The sequence below is a fragment of the Parus major genome, chromosome 24 (assembly GCF_001522545.3).
Source record: "Parus major isolate Abel chromosome 24, Parus_major1.1, whole genome shotgun sequence".
NCBI lineage: Eukaryota > Metazoa > Chordata > Aves > Passeriformes > Paridae > Parus > Parus major.
In genome coordinates this window covers 2,318,490-2,338,651 of record NC_031792.1, presented here as the reverse complement: position 1 = coordinate 2,338,651, position 20,162 = coordinate 2,318,490, and the positions used below count along the sequence as shown (strand labels likewise).

General features: G+C 46.1%; 1 protein-coding gene across 5 annotated transcripts in view; it reads right to left on the bottom strand.

The window, feature by feature from the left end:
- ARHGEF12 (Rho guanine nucleotide exchange factor 12) overlaps positions 1 to 20,162 on the bottom strand; it is a 70,023-nt gene that overhangs the window by 15,340 nt on the left and 34,521 nt on the right. For all 5 annotated transcript variants that reach the window (XM_015649797.3, XM_015649795.2, XM_015649796.2 and 2 more), the window contains 23 exons: positions 14,845 to 14,943; positions 14,111 to 14,160; positions 13,314 to 13,371; positions 12,513 to 12,691; positions 12,061 to 12,138; positions 11,782 to 11,901; positions 11,131 to 11,265; positions 9,741 to 9,812; positions 9,025 to 9,117; positions 8,581 to 8,691; positions 8,053 to 8,151; positions 7,386 to 7,428; positions 7,155 to 7,260; positions 6,481 to 6,618; positions 5,969 to 6,001; positions 5,063 to 5,177; positions 4,251 to 4,356; positions 3,598 to 3,810; positions 3,079 to 3,208; positions 2,724 to 2,759; positions 1,978 to 2,132; positions 1,273 to 1,419; positions 478 to 563 (listed from right to left, as the gene is read on the bottom strand). In XM_015649797.3, the coding sequence (XP_015505283.1) occupies positions 478 to 563; positions 1,273 to 1,419; positions 1,978 to 2,132; positions 2,724 to 2,759; positions 3,079 to 3,208; positions 3,598 to 3,810; positions 4,251 to 4,356; positions 5,063 to 5,177; positions 5,969 to 6,001; positions 6,481 to 6,618; positions 7,155 to 7,260; positions 7,386 to 7,428; positions 8,053 to 8,151; positions 8,581 to 8,691; positions 9,025 to 9,117; positions 9,741 to 9,812; positions 11,131 to 11,265; positions 11,782 to 11,901; positions 12,061 to 12,138; positions 12,513 to 12,691; positions 13,314 to 13,371; positions 14,111 to 14,149 (2,292 nt within the window). In that variant the 5' untranslated portion in view covers positions 14,150 to 14,160; positions 14,845 to 14,943. The remainder of the gene's footprint in view (positions 1 to 477; positions 564 to 1,272; positions 1,420 to 1,977; positions 2,133 to 2,723; positions 2,760 to 3,078; positions 3,209 to 3,597; positions 3,811 to 4,250; positions 4,357 to 5,062; positions 5,178 to 5,968; positions 6,002 to 6,480; positions 6,619 to 7,154; positions 7,261 to 7,385; positions 7,429 to 8,052; positions 8,152 to 8,580; positions 8,692 to 9,024; positions 9,118 to 9,740; positions 9,813 to 11,130; positions 11,266 to 11,781; positions 11,902 to 12,060; positions 12,139 to 12,512; positions 12,692 to 13,313; positions 13,372 to 14,110; positions 14,161 to 14,844; positions 14,944 to 20,162) is intronic.

Sequence of the window (20,162 nt, the reverse complement as noted above, 5' to 3'; positions counted from 1 at the left end):
CTTCCAGGGATGGGGCAGCCAAACCTTTCCATAAAGATTTCAAAAGTGAAGCCTGCAACAGCACTATAAACTCCAAATTGTACATTCTAAGATTAGAAATCAGTATTTTTAATCATCCTTTAACTGCACCACAGGCAACACCAGGCTCACATTTCAGTGTTACTGAAATAAATCGTGCCACTACGTTTTCCAAAATCCCACTCTCACCTTTATGTACCCAAAAGTACCTTTCTGTTCTACCCACACATCCTAAGGAAATTATTCCTGTGCCTTAAATGACTCTTATCTCCAGTCAGATGAAAATCCTTTGAGTTTTTCCTGCTTTCCTTCCCCCTCATCCTCCAGCTCTGTTTTGGCTCCACAACTCCCAGCCCCTTCAGTTCCCATTGCTGGGAATTATCTCCTCAAACCTCTGCCTCTGTTGGTCATTCTATGACACATTATTTTCAAACAGAAGAAACATTAAAGGAGTTTTACCCAGGAGAGCAAATCTTCCCCAATTTGGCCAATGACAGAAGTCTCGTTCCTTTTTCGGACAGATTTCATCTGATCATTCAGTGCAACTTAAAAACAAGGGGAAAAAAGGTAAATTTTATTAATAGTGGCCAAATTGTTGGCTTAATTTTCAGCATTTAACATAAAAGCTATTCTAGGAGAAGACTAGATTTGAAATAATTTTAATTAGCTGATAAACAATATCCTGCAACTTAATACATTTAGAATATTTAGTAAAATGTGATGTACCTCCTTTGCACTTGTGTCTCACCTGGCTTCAAATGACCCCTAAGAACCATTCCAAACTTATCTTTGCTGAGGCTCAATATAATTTTTCTATAAACAGGAATAATTCAGAAGACATAAAACCACACAAGTGATTGTTCAGTGGCTGAAATTCCTATTGGGAGCAAAAACAACGAGGAAGGGCCACGGCCTCCAGAAACAATTATAAATCAACCTTGAGAAATCTGTTTTCTGCTCTCCTCAAGGGCAGTTGTACCACCTCAAACGCTGGCCCATAAACCTCACTGCTCCTTTTATCCAGCATCAATCAACACAGATAAGGAAAAGGAACACTGGACACGTGATTCCTTATCAAAATATCTTTGTGAATCACAAATGGAACAAGTGTGAGCAAAAGCAAGCCCAGGGCAGTGTCCTGACGAATTCTGCTCTATCTCAAGCGCTGGGCGAAGCTGCCTCGTGTTCCAGGGTCCTTTTGCTTCGATTTTTCAGCCACTGGAAGCCAGAATTCCAGCATCCAGCTGCTCCTACCATGCAGCCCAAGGATATCCTCGAGGTTGGAGAAGATTTTCCGCTTGTCACTGGAGCTGAGGATGCCCTCCCTGGTGACCCTCTGGTAGAAGACGTTGTGCAGGACCTTCAGCGTGCGCACGTGGGCTCGCTCCGTGTAGAACAGCTCTGGGGAGACAGGGAAAGCAGGATGGCAGCTGTGGAGCCAGAAACCAGCTCACAACAGGTCCCTGAGCAGCATTTCCCTCCCTGGTCTGTATTCCAGGCTCTGCTGTAACTCCATGTTTGGATTGTTGGTAAAATTCCATCGTTTACCCCAAACCAAGCGAACTCTGAGCTCACAAATCCACGTGGAGTTCTGCAGGAGCTGCAACTCAGATGTGAACTTTGGGAGTCGCATTTCCATCACCTGCTTTCCAAGAAGCCAAGCTTTTCTTGTTTGCTTTTATAGAATGTATTAAAAACTGGCCTTTCAGTGCCTGAACATTGTTTAATAACCACTTGATATTGTTTATTTCTCCTCTAAGGACTGGATCAATCTCACCTCAGGCTATTTCCCAGTAACAGGCACAGCTTTCACACCTAAGAACTCTTCAAACCAAAAGTTTTCCACTACCACTACTTCACAAAATCACTGAAGAAAAACCTAATTGTAAATTTTAAGAACTTCAAAGCTCCAGGGGAAGGTTTAAACTCTGAGCTTGGCCAGGTAGGAAAGAACCTCACCATTTATCACTTCTTGACGCTTGATTTCGTAGGGTTTGAGCCCCATCAGCACCTCCCTGCTCACAAGCTGCTGCCAGTTGGGAGGATCCATGTCCATGTCGAAGTCATAGAGCTCATCCTCACTCTGCACATCTGCAAAGCCAACACTGTCCATCCTGATGGGAGGAGGAAAAATGTGAGATAACTCCCATTCCAGGGAAAAGCTAAGTACATAAATCAGCTTTATGAATACACTGCCCCTGCCAGCTGGAGGCTGTTTGATGCCTGAACCTCTGGGCATTCTCTGATTTTGCCCTTTACAGACTGCCTGCCTGTTCTGACTGTTTTCATAACCCTCCTTTTAATGACACAGATCAAATCATTTGCAGTCAGGTATCAAGGCAGTGAAAAGGGCAGGTTACAGTTTCTTGCCTCTGTCTATCTGCAGGTACAGAACCAACAGCAGCAAGACTGAAAAGGAAAATAGGGATATCTCTACTCCCTAACTCACCTCCCATCCATTCTAATCAGTGGATACAGCAATCATTCCACTTCACTCACAGATCAAAGGGGTTTTTTTTGCAAATGACTCACTCCACCTGCCCTATAAATGGCTGCCAGTGTCTGATTTCATGTGTTCTTAAAGAAAAAAGATCATGCAGACAACTCTGCTGGCTCAGAACAATAAGCACTGCTGCATTCTGCTTCATAACCTCTCGAAATCCAAACAAATTCAGTCAAGCTCAAACATTTCTAAGCACACTCACTTGCGAAAAGGTTTTGGTGTTCCCATGTCAACCATCCTGCGAGGAAGGAAAGAAATCATTAGGGAAGCTTGTGCCTGAATTTCTTCCTGCTCAGACACTCAGCATAACTTCAGAATGGTGATCTGGGCTCCAAAGCAAAGAATTTTGTCCCCTCTCCTGACAGTTTTCTATCAGAGCAGAGCCACAGATCAAAGTTTCCTAATTCTACCAACAATATTTAACACAAACCACGTCACTGTAATTTTATGTACTAAATTTCAACAGCCACTGTCACACTGACCAAGGAGTCTCTACAATGATCCTTTCCAGGATTTCCTGACCCTGTCTCAAGGCTCCCCCAAGCACCCAGAGTTACCTCTCAGATTCTCCCTCCTCCTCCTGCAGGTTTTCCAAAGGAGATGGGAACTCAAAGGTGTTGTTGGGTGTGCGGGGGGTGCCATCCATGGAGTCACTGGCAGGTGGGGCTTCCCCAGGCTGCTTCAAACCTGGACACAGAATAAATGTGAAAGGTGAGGAACCAAATTGGAAATGTTCCCAGCCTCTCCAGAACCCCTTGATTCCAGCTCCAGAGCTGGAGGAACTCAATTCCCAGCCTGGTGAGGACAAATCTCATCGACAAAAGCTTCAGGTGACACAGGCTGGCACCTGCTGGGTTTTTCCTGTTGGATGATCCAATGCCACAGTGGCAGAACCCACTAACAACCACTCACTGCTGCTCGTGGCAACATTCCCTAATTAAGGAAAGCTGATTAAGGCGAGGAAGAGCAGCTCTAATGACACCAAAGCATTTCCTAACTGGCCTGGCTGTGTTGCATCAGCGCTCTGCACATCCTGTCCACAGCACAGCCTTTAACCATCCCTCATTCCACCCTACCTGTGTCACCGTCCTTGCTGCCCTCTGGGGAGGCAAAGGGCCCCATTGCCAGGGGGGACATGGGGTTGGCAGGGGGGTAAGGGGCATCTGTGCCCTCGCTGGAGGAGCCGCTCTGCCGCAGCTTGCTGGACTCGGGGGGCTCTGGGCTCACAGAAGAGGCTGTGGGAGAGTGCTTGGGGTGCCTGGGCTTCTGCATCTCCATGGCCCTGCCAACTGAAGAAAGAGAACAAAGAGAATCAGCACACCGCTGGAACTTCTTCACATCGCTGGACTGAGTTTTTCAGGGCTGAGAGAGGCAGCATTTCAGGGCCAAAAACAGGTTTGTGCGGCTTCAAAACCGGATTTTGGCAACAAAAAGTTTAAGATCACTCAATCTTACCCCAAAATGCCTCAATCCTACCCCAAAATGCCTCAATCCCAGCCCAAAACTCGATTCCACAGCCCCTCAGGATGAGACAGGGCTGGAAGGGAATTGGGAGAAGTGGGGTCCAAATTGGGAGGAGTGGGATTGGGTGAGGCAGGATGGCTGGGATGAGGTTTGGGAAGGGGGAGATGGGGGAAATAGGGATTCCTGGCAGGAATATTTAAAGGCAGCAGGGATTTCCTGTGGCTTCCAGGCCAGCAGGGCACAGGGGTTTCCTGGGCTGACATACTTGCACTGCTGTCATGTCGGCTCGGTCTCCTCGGGGGGCCCAGAATGTTGGGGAAGCCTCTCCTCTTCCCTTTCTCCTCTCCTTCTTTCTCCTTCTTGATGCTTTGCTGCAGGTAAAGAAAAGCAAACTCATCTCCCACTGCTTCAAAATCCAGCTGTTCACTGAGATTTTAATTAATTCTTTCAAGCTGCAGAAGGGAGAGGACACAAACCTTCAAAAAGGTTTCACACTGTTTCACCTTTTCGCAGTCGGTTTAGAACTGCTTGAAACTCTCTCAATATTTCAAAAGAAGCTGAAATGCTGATGAGAATAAGTAGCTACTGTGACCAGATACACCCCCATGCTGTGGAAGACAAGGGATCACACCCACAGGGAAGAAGTTTTGGTGGAAATATTCATTATATAACTGGAAAAGTGGGGGTGGCAAGGAGAAGAGCTCTCCTGCATGGCAAACCAGGAGGGTTTAGACAAGTTTCTCCAGAAAAAACTGAAGTAAACAAGGCAACAGCTTTAATGAGACCCTCCTGTGGTTCAAGGTTGTGTTCTATGAAACATTCCTCACCCAAAGATTTAATAACTGCGAAAAACAAGGTGAATTCGGGAGTTGACATAAAGGAAATAATTCCAATTATTTCCAATTCACGCATCTGCCAACAGATGCAGAACCCAATTTCAGCTCTTAGGTTTGCTGTGCAGCTCAGCAATCCCAGATCCTCTTGGAACAGCAGAAAATCACAACTATTTTTTATATTTTTCCTGCAAAATCAGGGTCTGAATTGCACCCAAATGCTCTGTGGCCACACCAGCATTACCTTGATCTTTGGCAGGAAACCAATCCGGCCCCGCTTCTGCTCCAGGTTCCGAGGCTCTTTGACTTTGACTCCCAGGTGTTTCATGTAGGTGAGGATCACATATTGCATGGTGGAGCTGCCAAACACAGTGAGAGGAAAAGTGAGGTTTATGAGAAATATATTGAGTCAATAAACTTAAGGTCGAGTGCCAAGGTTCTATTGTTCGTTTTTAAATTAAAGTAAGCAATGAAATAAATTCCCACAGGTAATGGGAAGGCTCAGCCAACATCAGAATTTATCCTTTTGTAAATGATGGGGTAAATAAAGAGGGAATAGATGGATGGGGAGGCTCTGGCACAGGGTGCCCAGAGAAGCTGTGGCTGCCCCTGGATCCCTGGAAATGTCCAAGGCCACCCTGGGACAGCGGAAGGTGCCCCTGTCTGTGGCAGGGGGTGGAATTAAATCATCTTTAAGGTCCCTTCCAAACCAAATCAGTCCATGACAAAAGGCAGAGAAGCCCAGGAAGTGAAAATACAATTTTGAGAATTACACAGAAGGTCCTAAAATTCTGCACTAAAACCATATTTGATGTCACATTATAGCTTTGAGTTATGGTAAAAATAAGCAGCAGTAAAAGGTTACTGCAAAAAGTGGAGGGAAAGCTGCTCAGATAAAAACTGAACAGGACAATCCACACACAGAAAATAAATGTTAGAGCAGATTGAAACAGTTACAAAACAGAAATAAACACAAACTCTCAGTGACAGTAATTTTTAAGATGTGAAACACAGGCAACAAACATCAGTGAAGAAGAGGCTCTGAATTCCAATGATTTATGCCAGGGGATTCAGGAGATGAGTGCTGGAGAACAGCCGGGAGAGGGCTGTCTTGCTCTATCAGCACAACACAGCCCGAGCTCCACATTACCTCTTGTCTTCTTCCAGAGGCTGAGATGTCATCCTAAAAACCAGAAAAGGTTTCAAAATGAAACTCAAAACCCAATTAACACCCGGCCCCATCCACCCAGAGCATCAGTAGCTGTGTTGAAGTGTCTTTTAGAATGTTCAGCAGTCCCAGCAAGGGAAAAAAATAAAATCAAAAATCAAAAATGAAGGTTCAGCTGTGGAAATTGGATTCAGCCCGCAGTGAAAAGGAGAAAATGGGTTGAGGAGCTGCTGTTTCTACAGGAAAAAGGCTCTGATCTAATAATGCACAAGCTGACAATGGCAGCATGCCCTGCAGTGTTCCACAGCATCCTCCTGCACACAACTGCCTTCACTTCCCCCCTGCCTTCTCCTGGCTCTCATCACCCCACCAAACACTCCTGGGCAGGAACCCAAACACAGCCAAATTCCACTCCCCAGCTCCTTCACACCCGAGGCAGCACCTTGATGATGGCTTCCTTTTGTCACCCCACCTTCCTGTTGGCTGTCACTTACAGGACCTCCTCGATTTTAGCGATGATCTGCTCGGCACAGCTCCTCTCCTTCTCCACGGCGTTGCGGTCGCGCAGCCGCTCTGCGTCCAGCCTGGTCAGCTCCCCCTCGGCCAGGGTCAGCCCCATGCTCCGCTTCTGCCTGGAAAAGGGCACAGGAAGCATCACCTGCAGCTGGAGATGGCACTTGGGGTGTGCCACACAACTCACAGAAGGGCTTTTGGGATGTTGGAGTTGAGAGGTTTCCAGGTGTGGAATAGTTCCTTATGGAGCTCTTAGGACTCCACAAGAAAAAGCAAATTAATTATCAACTTCTACTCCATGCTCGTGACAGCTCTGAAAAGAGGATTATTCCCTGCCCAAAGGGGAAAGAGAAGGAAAATAGGAAAAGGGGAAAAAATATATATATATATATATATATAAGCTGATCATAAACACAATCAGTAAGAGAGATTTATATAACAACACCTATGAAAACAGACATTTCCTCACTCAGCTCCAAGGAATGATGAATCCAAGGGACAGGACTGCAATTGATGACTTTAAATAAAGATTGGCCATGGGGTATATTCCCATCCAATCCAAAGGAATTCTATGTCCCTCAGGTTTCCCTGTGCTGGAATGCTGATCGAAATAAAACATGAATTGAATGGAAACTGCACAGAGAGCTTTTGGTACCTGAAATCTTCCAGGTTCCTCTGAACCTCTGGACAGACTTTATCCTGCATGGTTTGGATGAACTGGCGGTGGAGCTCTTCAGGGAGGAGCTCTGGCCTTCTCCTGTCTGTGAGGCAAAAAATTCTTCAATTATTCCTGTGGGAACAGTCCCCACCTCCAATAAATGACTTCAGTAATTTCCCTGAATTAACCAACCCCCTGCCTTTGACCCCCACAAACACAGCACCCTACCTAATTCCAAGGAGATTTCATCTGGAACTGGGACTTTCAGGTTCTGCAAAAGGAGAGAAAGGATGGGAGAACCAACAGGAAAACCAGCACCCCAATAAAACACAGAAATCACACCAGGGAATTCCCTCAAAAGCTAAAACCATCCCATCTGAGCACCTGCTGGTTCCAAAAAGGGAGACTGCCATGAATATATTATATAATTCACAGGATTATTTAAGATGAACATGTGGTTTATAAACCTCTGCTGCAGCTTCTGGGAGTTTGATTTGTGACAGCAAAGAATTTTCTCAGCTTTTCAACAGACACATAAAATTTCCCAATCCTTGAAACAGCCACATCAATACCCACAGCAATTATTAACTAAAAAGCAACGAAGAAGGGCCAGAATTTGCTTACCTACCCCTGAATTATTCCTCCTACCAACAACAAATCCCCTGGGATTTATTTTCTTACCAGGCATCTGAGGCCATTCACTTTCCTGCTAACATTTCAACGAAAATACTTAATTTTTTTACTGCAGTATTGCATTTGATGAAGTTACTTATAAAACATTCTTCCCATTTTTCTTTTGGAGGGCTTTAACCCACTCAGTTTTTAGGTGGGTGAAGAAAGGTCAAGCTCAACTTGCTGGATGTGTGTGAAAATGAGGAAATCAAGTGGAACCTACTGCAGCTCTGTCCAGGAAAAACTGGTAAAACTCCAGGAAAACGCGCCGTGTCTCTTTGGAGTTGGTCTGTTTGTACAGGTCTGTGTAAAGGTAGCACAGCTGTGGGGAACAGGAGGGCAAGAAATGAGCTGCAAGCCATGAAAACTCCGAGTTTTCTTTCCAGTATTTCAAGGAATTCAGCAGTGCTGGGTTGAAATCTTTTCCCAGCTCCTTAGGCAATGTGGGGAGAGGAGCACAGAGAGCTCAAACCTTCCCTGTAGACAACTTATCCCACACCTTGGGGTGGGATGAGAGGCTTTCAGGAGATAAATAATTATTTGTCAGCAGCCAAATGTAAAGGAAACAATTCCTTTTGTGTTTCTCCATTTATCTGAGGAGATAAAGGAGGATTTTTATCTCCCTCAGGCCTGCACAGGGTCTGCATTCCCCTCCTTGCCAGGTCATGGCAGTGAGTGCTGCACAAGATCAGGTAAATTCTGGTGAAGATTCCCAAATGTGAGCCAGGGAAACAACTGCAGAGCTTCTCACCAGGGCTGCAGGATCAAACTGGGACACCACATGGTGCAGGAGCACAGCCAGGTGAGCCGGGCGGGATTTCAGGAGCTCGATGTTCTGGAAGCAGCTGCACTGCCCATTAATCTGCAGGGACACAGGGAATTCCAGCTGAATCATTCAGGAATAACAGAAAGGACAGCTAAAAGAATTCAGAGTAAATGTGTGGTAGCTCTGCTGATGTGACAATAATTCAGGATTTAACAAAGACTAAAGAAAATGAAATAAGGCAAATTAATTCCTAGAAGGCTTGAAGTTTGGAGAAGAAAGAAAAATCACAGACTCCAAGATGGATATTGGCAGCAACAACAGGAATCCCACTTCCAAATCCTTAATTCACCAGACACAAAGCACTCAGCAGAAACAAGGGAAGATAATTCTGGTTAGTGGGGGGAAAAAAGGGCTAAAAGTCATTCCCACCTGCTCCTGCTCCGTGTCAAAATCATCATCCTCTGCTCCAATGATCTGAGTCCCCACTCGGGACAGGGGACTTCCAACGCTGGACTGGGAATCCTGGGGAGGAGAAGGAAGAACAGCACAGTGCTGTGATTGTCCCTCCCAGTAAAACTTGGATATTCTGATCATTTTGACTCTTCAAAAGCTTCTCCCAGCATCCAAACATTCCCCAGTATCACATCAGGTGGCTCAGGAGCAGCTGCATCACCTGGAGCACACCGAGCACCCCTGCCCAGAGGGGGAAATGTGGCTTTGGGAGGACAAGCAGCTGAGGGGAAGGAGAATCCAGGAGTCATCCCAAGGATGATGATGTGCTCAGACAAGTCTGAACTTCCTGCTGAGCTCCACTTGTAGCCCTGCTGGAAATGCCAGCCCCCAAATGAGTGAACATCCTGAAAAAAGGCTGGACTCGAGGAATAAACCATGTGCAACTGCTCTCCTTATTCCAGGCCCAGCTGTTTTACTGCTGATTAGGTATTTCTTGCCTCTAAATGGCCCTGCTCTTAAGCTCCATAAACATTTACTCAGCTAATTAACTTTCCCTACACCACTTTAATTGCATTTTATTTTCTAAAGCAAAGTTCAGGCACACTCCATTTACAAAGTGGGGGAAAAGCATCAAGATTTTAATGGGCCCATTGGAGGAGATGCTGTTGTGACATTTGATGTTTTGTACTCACAGTATCTTGAAGCTCAGCCTTTTCTGGGCTCTCATCTGGATAAATCCTCTCCTTCAGGCCGCTGCGAGGACTCTGGGAAAGAGGGAAGTTCAGTTCTGGTAAGTCCCAGCAAATCCAGGAAGGGGAGAGCTGCACAGTGCAGTCTGTCAGCCACAACAGCCAAAAAGTTCTCCTTTCTCACAGGAAAAGGAGGTGTGACAAACCAGACTAAAGTCTGTGTCCTACATGCACGGTTAAGCAAATAAATAAAACCCCAAACTCAAGTGAATGCAGAAGTTTTGGTCAGAAATCTGGTGACTGAGCACCAGCAGAGCTGTAAAATCCCCAGCCCTTGGCTTTCTTCTTGCTCTCTCCACCTTTTCTCACAGCTCAGCTCTCTCCTCCCATCTGCCAGCAATCCTCTTGCTCAGGGAGCCCAGCAGAGCCCTATTTGCAAAAACCAGGTGCTGCTGGCCCATCTTCTGTGTGTCCAAAGGTCTTTCCAGCTCAGGTTGTTGCTTTCCAGCCTTGCTTTTTCCCAGCTGCAGAACTTTTTCCACTTCCAAAGGTTTCTTTTGCCCCCCATCCTTAAATTTCTCAGAGCTGGACAGAAAAGCTGGAATGTTTGGTGTGCCAATCACCTGCACTGGTCAAATACCATCCCCAATATTGACAGGATGATGATTATTAGGAAGACAATTATGAATTTTGTTGTGCATTTATTTAACACAAACACTGAGTGGGATCTGGTCAGATTTGGAGTCGGAATGTTTCAAAACAGAGCCGTGAACGCTCCCATCTCACCCACCTCCCTTTCACTTCCGACTGCTGGGACAAATTTAGCTCCCACATCCTTAAGTTAATCAACAAACTTAGACCAAATCCAAGCAGAGAGTCTCAATTCCCCTGCACTAATCAGACAGTGACTTAATTAAGGATCAGGCACCAAGGGAGAGCACAGGAGCACACAGATTGATAACTAATGAGTGAGCACACCAAGAGCCTTTGCTGGTGGCAGCAACTGAAGCTGATTTGGGAGAAGGAAGGCTCTTTCCCACTTTCAGGGCACGCTGCCTGGATCTGAGTCACGGTGCTGCAGTTGGAATATTCCCTTCAAAGATGCTCTAATTGGCAAATGAGTTTTGAGCAGGATGCTGGCATCCATCTTTGGTTACAGGGATTAACGCCAGAACAATCTAATCCTGGATAAAAACCCCAAATTTCTTCTCTCCCAGTCCCTAACACCAGTCCAATAGAAGAGGTTTTCATAGGGAAAAGGTTTTGGTGGGCACAGAGGAGCCTGTTCCAGCAATGCACAGATTTACCCACGACAACATGCACAATCAATCTGCCAAGGAAACCCAAATGCAAGAGGGAGAGAAGCAAAGCCCTGGGGCTGCCCCAGACTCACATCAGCAATGTCACTGTTGGGTCTGGAGGGGCTGTCACCACTGAAATCCAGTTTGCTGCCACTGTCCCCACTCTCTGCCTCCCCCTCGCTGATCTGCAGCGCCTCGGACACCGCCCGGGAGGACAGGACTCCATCCTGCAAAGATCCAAGGGAGTTGGGACACAGCAGAGCATTTCAAGAGACCATCCTTCCATCAACTCCTTCAAAAGCCAGGTAGCTCACATGACTCCTAAAACCTTAATTTATCTAGAAAAGACTGCAGTGACGTTCTAAGAGAAAACAACAAAAACCACACCAAGGTTCCAGCACTTTAAACTCAAGGGAAAAGGGAAAAAAATGACACAGCCTACATTTATTTCTTTTTTTTCAAAAGTGAAAACAAAATTGTTTAAAGCTTCCAAGAATGACTTCATGGGTGTATTTTAAGTTGCACTGACAGATAATAAACACATCACTGCTTGCACTTGTTCTTAAAAGCAGTTTTTTCAGAGATGAGCTGAGAGCCCACTGTAAAATGTTCTGCATTTGAGACAACAGTGCCAGCTTCAAATCCCAGCTGTAGAGGGTGCAGCCTGCCTGTCCAAGCAATTCCAGCTTGCCCAGAACAGCCTGGATTGTGCCTGGGAGCATCCCCAGGGCTGGGCCCGTTACCTGAGTGCAGCCTGTGGCCTTGGACAGCTGCTCCTGCAGCTGAGGAATGTGTTTCTTTGTCTCCTGGATCTCCTTGAGCAGGCGGGTGGAGGGGGCTCTGCTGTACTCCTCCTGCAGGAACTGCACAAGAATTGTTTGTCTCTCTTAAATTAACACCTGCACAGCCCAGGAGCTGCTACAGAAAGTCTGTTTTACACAGCTCTGCTGATAAATTGTGATTTAACAACCCCTCTCTGCATCACTCCCCCCAGCTCTCTCCAACCTGCACAACTCCAGTACCTGCAGCCTCTCCTGCTCCTTCTGGAGCATCTTCCTCAGGATCTCCACCTTCTGGCTGTGGACAATGTTATTCTCCTCCTAGGAAATGCAGAGAGATTAAGGTTGGGTTTGCTGGGGGAGCTGAGCAGATAAGGAAAATGGACATGTACATCTTTCACCTGCTTCCTAAAAACAGGCTCTGAAAAGCCCTATGAGAAGCAATTCAAATTCCCAACCCTATCCTATGTATTTTCTTAATTTTGAACAGCTACCAACAATAGAAATAGAAGTTTTTATGCTACCTCAGACAGGACTGGGTATTTTTACTTGCAAAATGCTTTTTCTTAAGTGAGTAAATACCCACTGACAGGATAAATATCCCAATGCCAATTTCAAGTGAAAAAAAAAAAAAAAATCAGACCAAAACCACCTGATTCCATTTCTCCTTTTGGAAAGAGAGCTTCAAACCTTACCCCCATGAGCACTGGGCTGGTGATCCTCTCTGCATTCCCTGACGTGCCAGGCGAGTGGGGGGATGCCATGATGGGAGACATATGCCCAAAAGCTGCCAGATCCACGTCGGAATCCGCCAAGGGAATCTGGGGTGACCCTGGAGGGCGCCCCTGGACAGTGAGAGCTACATAGGAACCCGCTGTGGGGACACAAGGACAGGCACAGGTCACACACAGAGAGGTTTCTGTGCTTCTCTGATTTCCCTGCAGACAGAACTCACATCATTCCTCCTCCAAATGAGCCTGAGAGCGCTGCTTGCTTTAGAAATCTGCTTAAATTTCAGATATTCCCAACAACTTCCATGAGAATCAGCCCTTACAAAAGCAAGCAATCCAATTTTCAGCCCTGCAGGTTACACTTCCAGCATGCACACACACAAAATAAACCACATCAGGCTGGAAGGAGCCATCACCACCTCCTTCCTCCTACGAGAAAATCCACCAGGAACGTATTTCCTGTAGTGCTGTGCAGGCATCACACAGCAATGCACATCAAGTGCCTGCCCAGATCTGGTATTTGAGGTGGAAATAAAAGGTGGGAATGCACCAGGCAAGGCTTGGTGATAATTCAAACATTAAGTTAAGGAGAAGCTACAGGAGAATGTATCAGCTTAAATTCAGGATGTCAAAATAATTTCAATTTCGCTTCCCTGTTTCACGCACTCCCTTTATCTCTCAGCATTGACCTCACCCTTGGCACCTGACCAGGCCCTCGAAATGATGCCACTGAAGGTGACACAAGAGCCACCTGCCTTTACTTACACTTGATCAGCTTGACCACCTCCAAATGGTTCGAGTGTGTCACCAGAGTCCCGTTCACCTGGGCAGGGAGGGGAGAAATTCAGTGTTTGGCTCCTGATTCCCAAAGCAGTTCCACACATTCCACCAGAAGAACAGCAGCACTTTCTCCTCCCCCATCTCCATTACTGCCTCTCTCAAGACATTACCAGATAAATTATTTATCCTTCTAACAGTTTATCTCAGTGAGCAGAGCTCTGCTAAAAGAAAACTCTGCACACACCAAAGGACCTCAAAGAGGGAGACAAACAAACAAAAAAAAGGCAATCCATCTCTGCCTGGGCAAAAGAACAACAGGGTAGCTAATTGTATTCATTAATTTCAATGCCTGGTTGGAACCCCAGCTCCATCTGTGTCAGGAGCTGCTGCAGCATTTTGCAGCAATAGTTTACAGAGTCTTTTTAAGTTACTGACTTGATTTCTTACTTGCTTGGGACTAAAAAAGAACATAGATGTGAGAGCAGTTAAGGGGAAAACAACAATTCAGGCAGGCTTTTTATTTACAGGTCATTATTAACAACTCTGCTTTCCCTCTCTTCCCTGCCATTTCTGGTTTTATTGTATTTGTGATTCTTGAACCTGGCAGGAACTTGTCCATAAAATCTAAAATGAGGATTTGGAGGAGAATCATCCCCAGAACACTGAAGCACAGATCATTCCCAACACAAACACCACAGCAGACACATCAAAGCCATCTTTTTTGAGGACAGAGCTCTTTTAGTACAAAGGACACATTTCTCTCACAATTTCCATGCCCTTACCTTGATAATTCTATCACCTGTCTGCACTCCAGCCCGCATGGCTGCTCCATCTGGAGAGGCAAGAAATCACTTAGTTCCCGTTTCAATACAATCATTTAGAGCAGAAATGGTTTTGAGACTTCTGTAAAACATGCAAAACACTCCTGCACCCCACCAAGCTTCCTCTGCCAGTGAAATCTGAGTCTGGAGTGGTTCTGCTTTCACCTGGCACTGGATACACCAGGACATGATCCCACCATGTCCCAAAGGGTCCTTTCCTTCCCCTGGGATGCAGGAGGGCAACTCCAAACCCACCAGATCACAGAATCCCCGGGTTGGAAAAGACCTTTGAGATCAGTAAATGCAACCCATGACCTGACACGTCCTCATCTCCTGAACCACAGCACTGAGTGTCACATCCTGTAGTGTTCTGAACACCTCCAGGGATGGTGACTCCACCCCCTCCCTGGGCAGACAACTCCAGTGCCCAAGCACTCTTTCAGTGAAGAATTTTTATCCTGATTTTTATCCAGGCTAAACTTTGCCTGTCACAGCTTAAAGCTGTGTCCTCTCATTCTCCCAGTGCCTGGGAGGAGAGACGGAGGAAAGGATTCACTGCTCAACCCTGACCTTGCACATCCCTTCCCAAGATGCAGCCACGCCACCTGGGAGGACTTTGGGGAGTTTTCTGCTCCAGCTCACACACATTTCCAGGATCCCCATGGGAAGCTGGCAGGTTTGGGGGATGCTCTCACCTTCCTTGACGGACTGCACGAAGACGGGGTTGTCCCCGCTGACCGTCAGCCCAAAGCCGTTCTCATCCCGCTGGATCACCACACACCTCTGCACCAGGCCTGGGGAGACACGGGGAGAGGGCAGCACAGAGAGGACAGCAACACAGAGACACAAGCCAGGCATCAGTCCAAAACCTGATCCTCCCAGATAATCACAGAGCACTCAAAGGAACGGGGACAACACAGCACAGGGAGAATGTAGGAGAGACAGGAACAGGGCAGCAGTCCAGAAATGGAGAGGGATGTCAAGACAGGTCAAGCTTATTGCTCCAGCTACACAAAACAGAGATGCAGACAGCTCTGGCACATCAGACACAACCTGAGGGAAAAGCAGCTTTTAAAGAGGAGCAGCAGTACCCACACCAATGAGCAGGATTTCCCTTTGTCTGCATTAATAGTTCAGAGAACTGTCAGGTGCTGCTGCACCACCAAAAACACCTCACAGCTTCTAAAACTGCTCCAAAACAGAAGCACAAATCCCTCAGAGTAATACGAGGGGGTTGGGCTAAAAGAGATTTATTGATCAGGAAAAGTTCTCCCAATTCTCAGCCAAAATCTCCTCCTGAGGCACCTTCTGCTCCAGGTGAAATATTGCACAGAGCCAGAACAGCAGAGGTGAAGAAGTAAAAGCCACATTTAACTGTCCTGAACGGGACTTCTGAAATTAAATCAGTCCAGGGCCAAAAACCCAGGAGATGAGTTTGAATGTGCCCCTCCTTTAATTTGCTGTGGGACATCAAAGGCACCTTGTTTTGTTTCCTGGTACGCTCAGTGTAATGTGAACACAAATGTTGCTGCAGAGATAAATTCATTTGGTAGGTGCAGCATTTGGACCAGGTGAAACACTGGGGATGTCTTTTCTTCACCTGGAAATGAACCAAGGGAAAGAGAAAGCACAAGCAAGCAGCAGCCCTGGCATATTCCTTGCCAAGCACTTTCCTAGGAGCACCTGCAAAAATCCTCCCACAACGAAGCCCTCATCCTGAAAAGTGGCTTCAGGAACTCTGTAAAATGCTGCCCCAATGTTCTTTTATTTCCATCACCCTTATTTCTAACAGCTTGCTCTGCTTTTCCATTCCTAAAGGCACAATTCCTACACTGGCACCTTGAGAAAGAAATCAGAGTTCTCCCAAATCGGATTCCAAAACTGCAGCAGTTTTGTTTGGTATGGAGGGAAGATGGGAAGTTGGGAAGATGCTGTCCCAGCCAGACTGGCTTTTCTGGAATGAGTTTTAAGCTATGAATGGTAACAGAGCAGGGAGTCATTCCCGTGTCTGATGCTGCTCCCAAACCACCACAGCTCCTTTCACTTCTCTGGAGCAACTCCCCATGGAAATGAGGAGCCTCAAGAGCCAACACTGCCTGCCCAGCCAGTCCTGCTCTCCTCCAGCGTGGCACAGATGAAAATGGGTGTGGGAAAAGTGGAAAAAGTATTCCAGGACTTGTGCAGCACTATCACATCCCAGGAATTCCCCTCCTGCCAACAAAGCAGGAGCAAAGCACGGGATATACCTGGCACCTGCAGGGGAAGGGATGGAAAGGAAAATCCCCCCACCTTTCACCCCCTGTGCTCAGGGAGAAGTGAAGGAAGGTGCCTCTCCCTGTGCACCTCCCCTTCTTTTATGTGACCAAGCTCCTTGAAGTCTCACTTCCCAAGAATGATGCCCGGGGCTGGGGTGTGGGAACTGGTGCTATTTCAGAGAAAAGCTCTTTTCCAGCTCCCTGCCAGCCCCACTCCGATGAGTAAGGCACTAAACTCAGCTTTTGACTCACGAGGACTGGCCTTGTTTAAAGCCACAGAGAGCCCCGAGTCTGCTCTGCCACTGCATTTCCTTTGCTCCAGATTAATCCTTGGATCTACTGATGAGCTCCCTCCTTGGATGAGCCCGATGCCACAGCAGTGCCCACACAACATAAACTGACCTGGCAGAGCAGAACTGAATTTCATTCAAGTTTATTCAAGTTAAAACTCTTTCACTCCACAAGCTTCAATTTCACCCAAGACCACCTTATAAATTTAGAATGAGAAACAACTGAAATTAGGACAACTCAACCTGAAATTAGTCCATAATTGCTTTACCCTTTAATACACTTTACCCTTCTCCTAATCCTATATAAAAGGCTGGAATGAGGTGGAGGAGACACCACACTTGACTGAGACACACTTTAGAGTGATTTTGATGAAGTTATCTGGAAGTTTCCTGGAGGTAACACTGTGACCTGCAGGACTGGACCAGCTCTGACAGCACTCCCTGCCTGAAGCACCCTTCAAGTGCTTTTACTCTGCTCTTTTTGAAATATCCCACCATGATATTTCATTTTTTCCAGCTGAAACCCAGTGAGTATTACAAAGCAAACAGAATTCATCACTGACAGTACTCAAAATTAAATCAATAATCATCTTGCTCCCATTTTTGTTTTCCTTAACAGTATCTTTATGTCATGAAGTGAGGAGACATCACCTAACTATGCTTTAAAATCAGTCTCTGTTCATGTCTTGAGTGGATTCCTAAAATTCTGGAGGAAAAAGAACCAATTTTAATGTTTTTAGTCCTCATGGAGATGAAAATTCCCCCAAACTCACTAGCGTAGACTCAAGCCAGGAGTACAACAAAGCAGCCAAAGTCGTGCTGGAGTTAAAGAGGTTAAAATTAAAAGTGAAAGCAGGGAGGAAAACTGCAAGGAAAGCTGAGAGGAGCTTCAATAGGTGGCACTCGTCCCTCTCCCTTCTCCAGCCCCGCTCCAAGAGCGTCTTTGGGATGGTGGAAGGGCAAAGTCTGAACTTCTCAAGGTCACTGACAGCCCACGGCCACAACAATTGTCTCCAACAGCCTGGCCAGACACATCTGGGCTGTCCAACAGCTTCTCTGGGAAGCTCATTTTTATTTTGCTCTTCTCTACATCCTATCTGGAAGTTATTTAACAATACAGGGATTGTTTCAGCAACAAACAGAGCCCTAAAATCCTGACTGAGAGAATGGAGAGACCACGATGGACAGGGAACAACCTGGGCCAGTGGAAGGTGCTCCTGGAACAAAATCATTTTTAAGGATTCTTCCAACCCAAAGCAGCCTGGGATTCCATGGGATGTGAATTCCACTTCCCAAGTCTGCAGCACACGGCCCAGGAGCTGAGATTTGGGAACTAAAACCTCCCCTGGGGGCATGAGGCCACCATAGGAAAATGCAATTTAATGGAGAGATTTGAAATGAATCATTCCATAAACAAAAAGCCAAACTCCTCGGGGTTTTGAGGGTGGCTGAATGTTTCACTTCATTTGGGAAGCTGTCCATAAAATATTGTCAGAAATGCTGCTCCATAAAGAAAAACAGAACTGTTAGAAAGGCAAATTTCTCTGGAAAAACGGTGGCCACAACATAGAGACAGTAAGTCTTTATTTCTTTGCTGGTAAGGACTGCAAAAAAAAAAAAACAAACCCAGGGAGAATAAGTTTCAATTTAAAAACATCTCAAATCTGGGGTTTCAAAACAAAAACCAAAAACTTACCTCAAAGTTGGAGAAAATCTATGAAAGAGTTTGTGTCAAGTCCAGGCTAATATTTAGGCCAGAAACTGATGATTGCTAAATATAGAGGAAGAGTTTTTGGAGAAAAATATTTGGATTCTCCAGAGAATTTTTGGAGACCAACCAGGTTGTGAGGAAAAGGAAACAAACTGATACCTCACCTACCACCCTGAAAGATAATTTCAGTTTAAGTTCATTTAAGAGATGAAAATGCTACTTTGGGAAAAAGATATTAAATATCATGGGAGATCACAGCATTAATTATAGCACAATAAACTACACTCATTCTCTCTCCTGATAATCTGAATTTTGTTGGATATACAAATGTGAGATGGTTGGGTTTATGAATGAAAGTATCTCACTGAGAGCTTCACGTCACTATAAATTAATTTCTGTGCATTTGAACAATTTCCCTCCTTGCCTTTCTGCCCCTCCAAGCCACTCACACACTTCAAGAAATTCTGGCTCCTGAATTAAAAATTTCAAGAGGTGAGAACAAAACCCCACCAAAGCCACACCTCCTCTTCCTGCTGTCATTCCAGCCTTCCCTGTAATTCCCTTTCCAGCAGGCAGCCCCCATCCAGTCAGCAGTGCAGAAAATATCAGTACAGTATTTCTACTTGGAGGGTTTGGAATAGTTTGGTCCCTTCCAAAGCAAACAGCAGAGCTCTGCACACATTCCAGAGAAACCTGGGAAAAGCAGACAAAAGGCAGGGCAAGGCCACTGGAAAGGAAGGATGAGTGGGAGCTGCTCCCAGGGATCCTGGACACGGGGACAGCATCTGCAGGAAGTCAGAGCTCCCGTCAGGAAGTTGTGTTTGTTTCTGGCACATGTGGAAAGGCAGAACAGTGAGATGTCCCAGCAAAGCCAGCAAGTGTTTCCTGTCATTACCCCACGGCAGCAGGCAGAAATGAGCACAGGGGTCTGCTTATCCTGACTAACCTGGCTTCAGAAGCACAAAACCATCCCCAAATCCCCGCTGCTCCAGCCCTCTCTCCCTGCTCCTTCCCGGGGAGGGTGGCAGGAGGAATGACAAGCTGCAGCAAGCCAGCTCTCCACGAGACAGGTTTCCATCAAGGCACCCTCCAAAGCTGTTTACAGCTTCTGAAGGAACACTCTCACACCCTGAGGAACGTGACTATCATATTACTTTGTGTTTTGTTTTTTTATAAAAAAAAGACGTGTATGATTCAAAATTCCAGGGGAAGTGAAGAGATCTCACAGAAAGCACAGGACACACCTCCCCAGACTGCACCAGCTTTTCCTAACATGCCTGTGTTGGTTTAAACTCTTCAGGGTTGGTGCTGTTTGATTATTTTTTTAGTGTTTCTTGCTCTGACAGCATCACTTTGTATTCCAGAGGTGGGATAAGAAGCTGGAGCACAGCCATGAAGACCTGGCAGTCTTATTCCAGCGGAATGATAAAGCTGATGATTCTGGAAGAGTCATCCAAAATCCCACAGCAGGTTTAGCAGCAGCAATTTTCTGAACAGATTGAAATCAGAAAGTGCCACAGACTGTTTTAAACGTGAATTTCAAAAAAAGCAAAATAATAAAGGAAAAGAAGGGCAACCAATGGCTGCACACTTGGACAGTGACATGCACACTTGGAAGTAAGAAATGCAGCCAGATTCAGCCCAAGTCCAAGGGGCTGAAGATGCTGATAGGATCCAAAAAACAGCTTGTGGATACTTGTTGCCTTCTAGAGCCTAAGGTCTGAATGCAAATATCTACAGGGACTGGAAGTGGAATA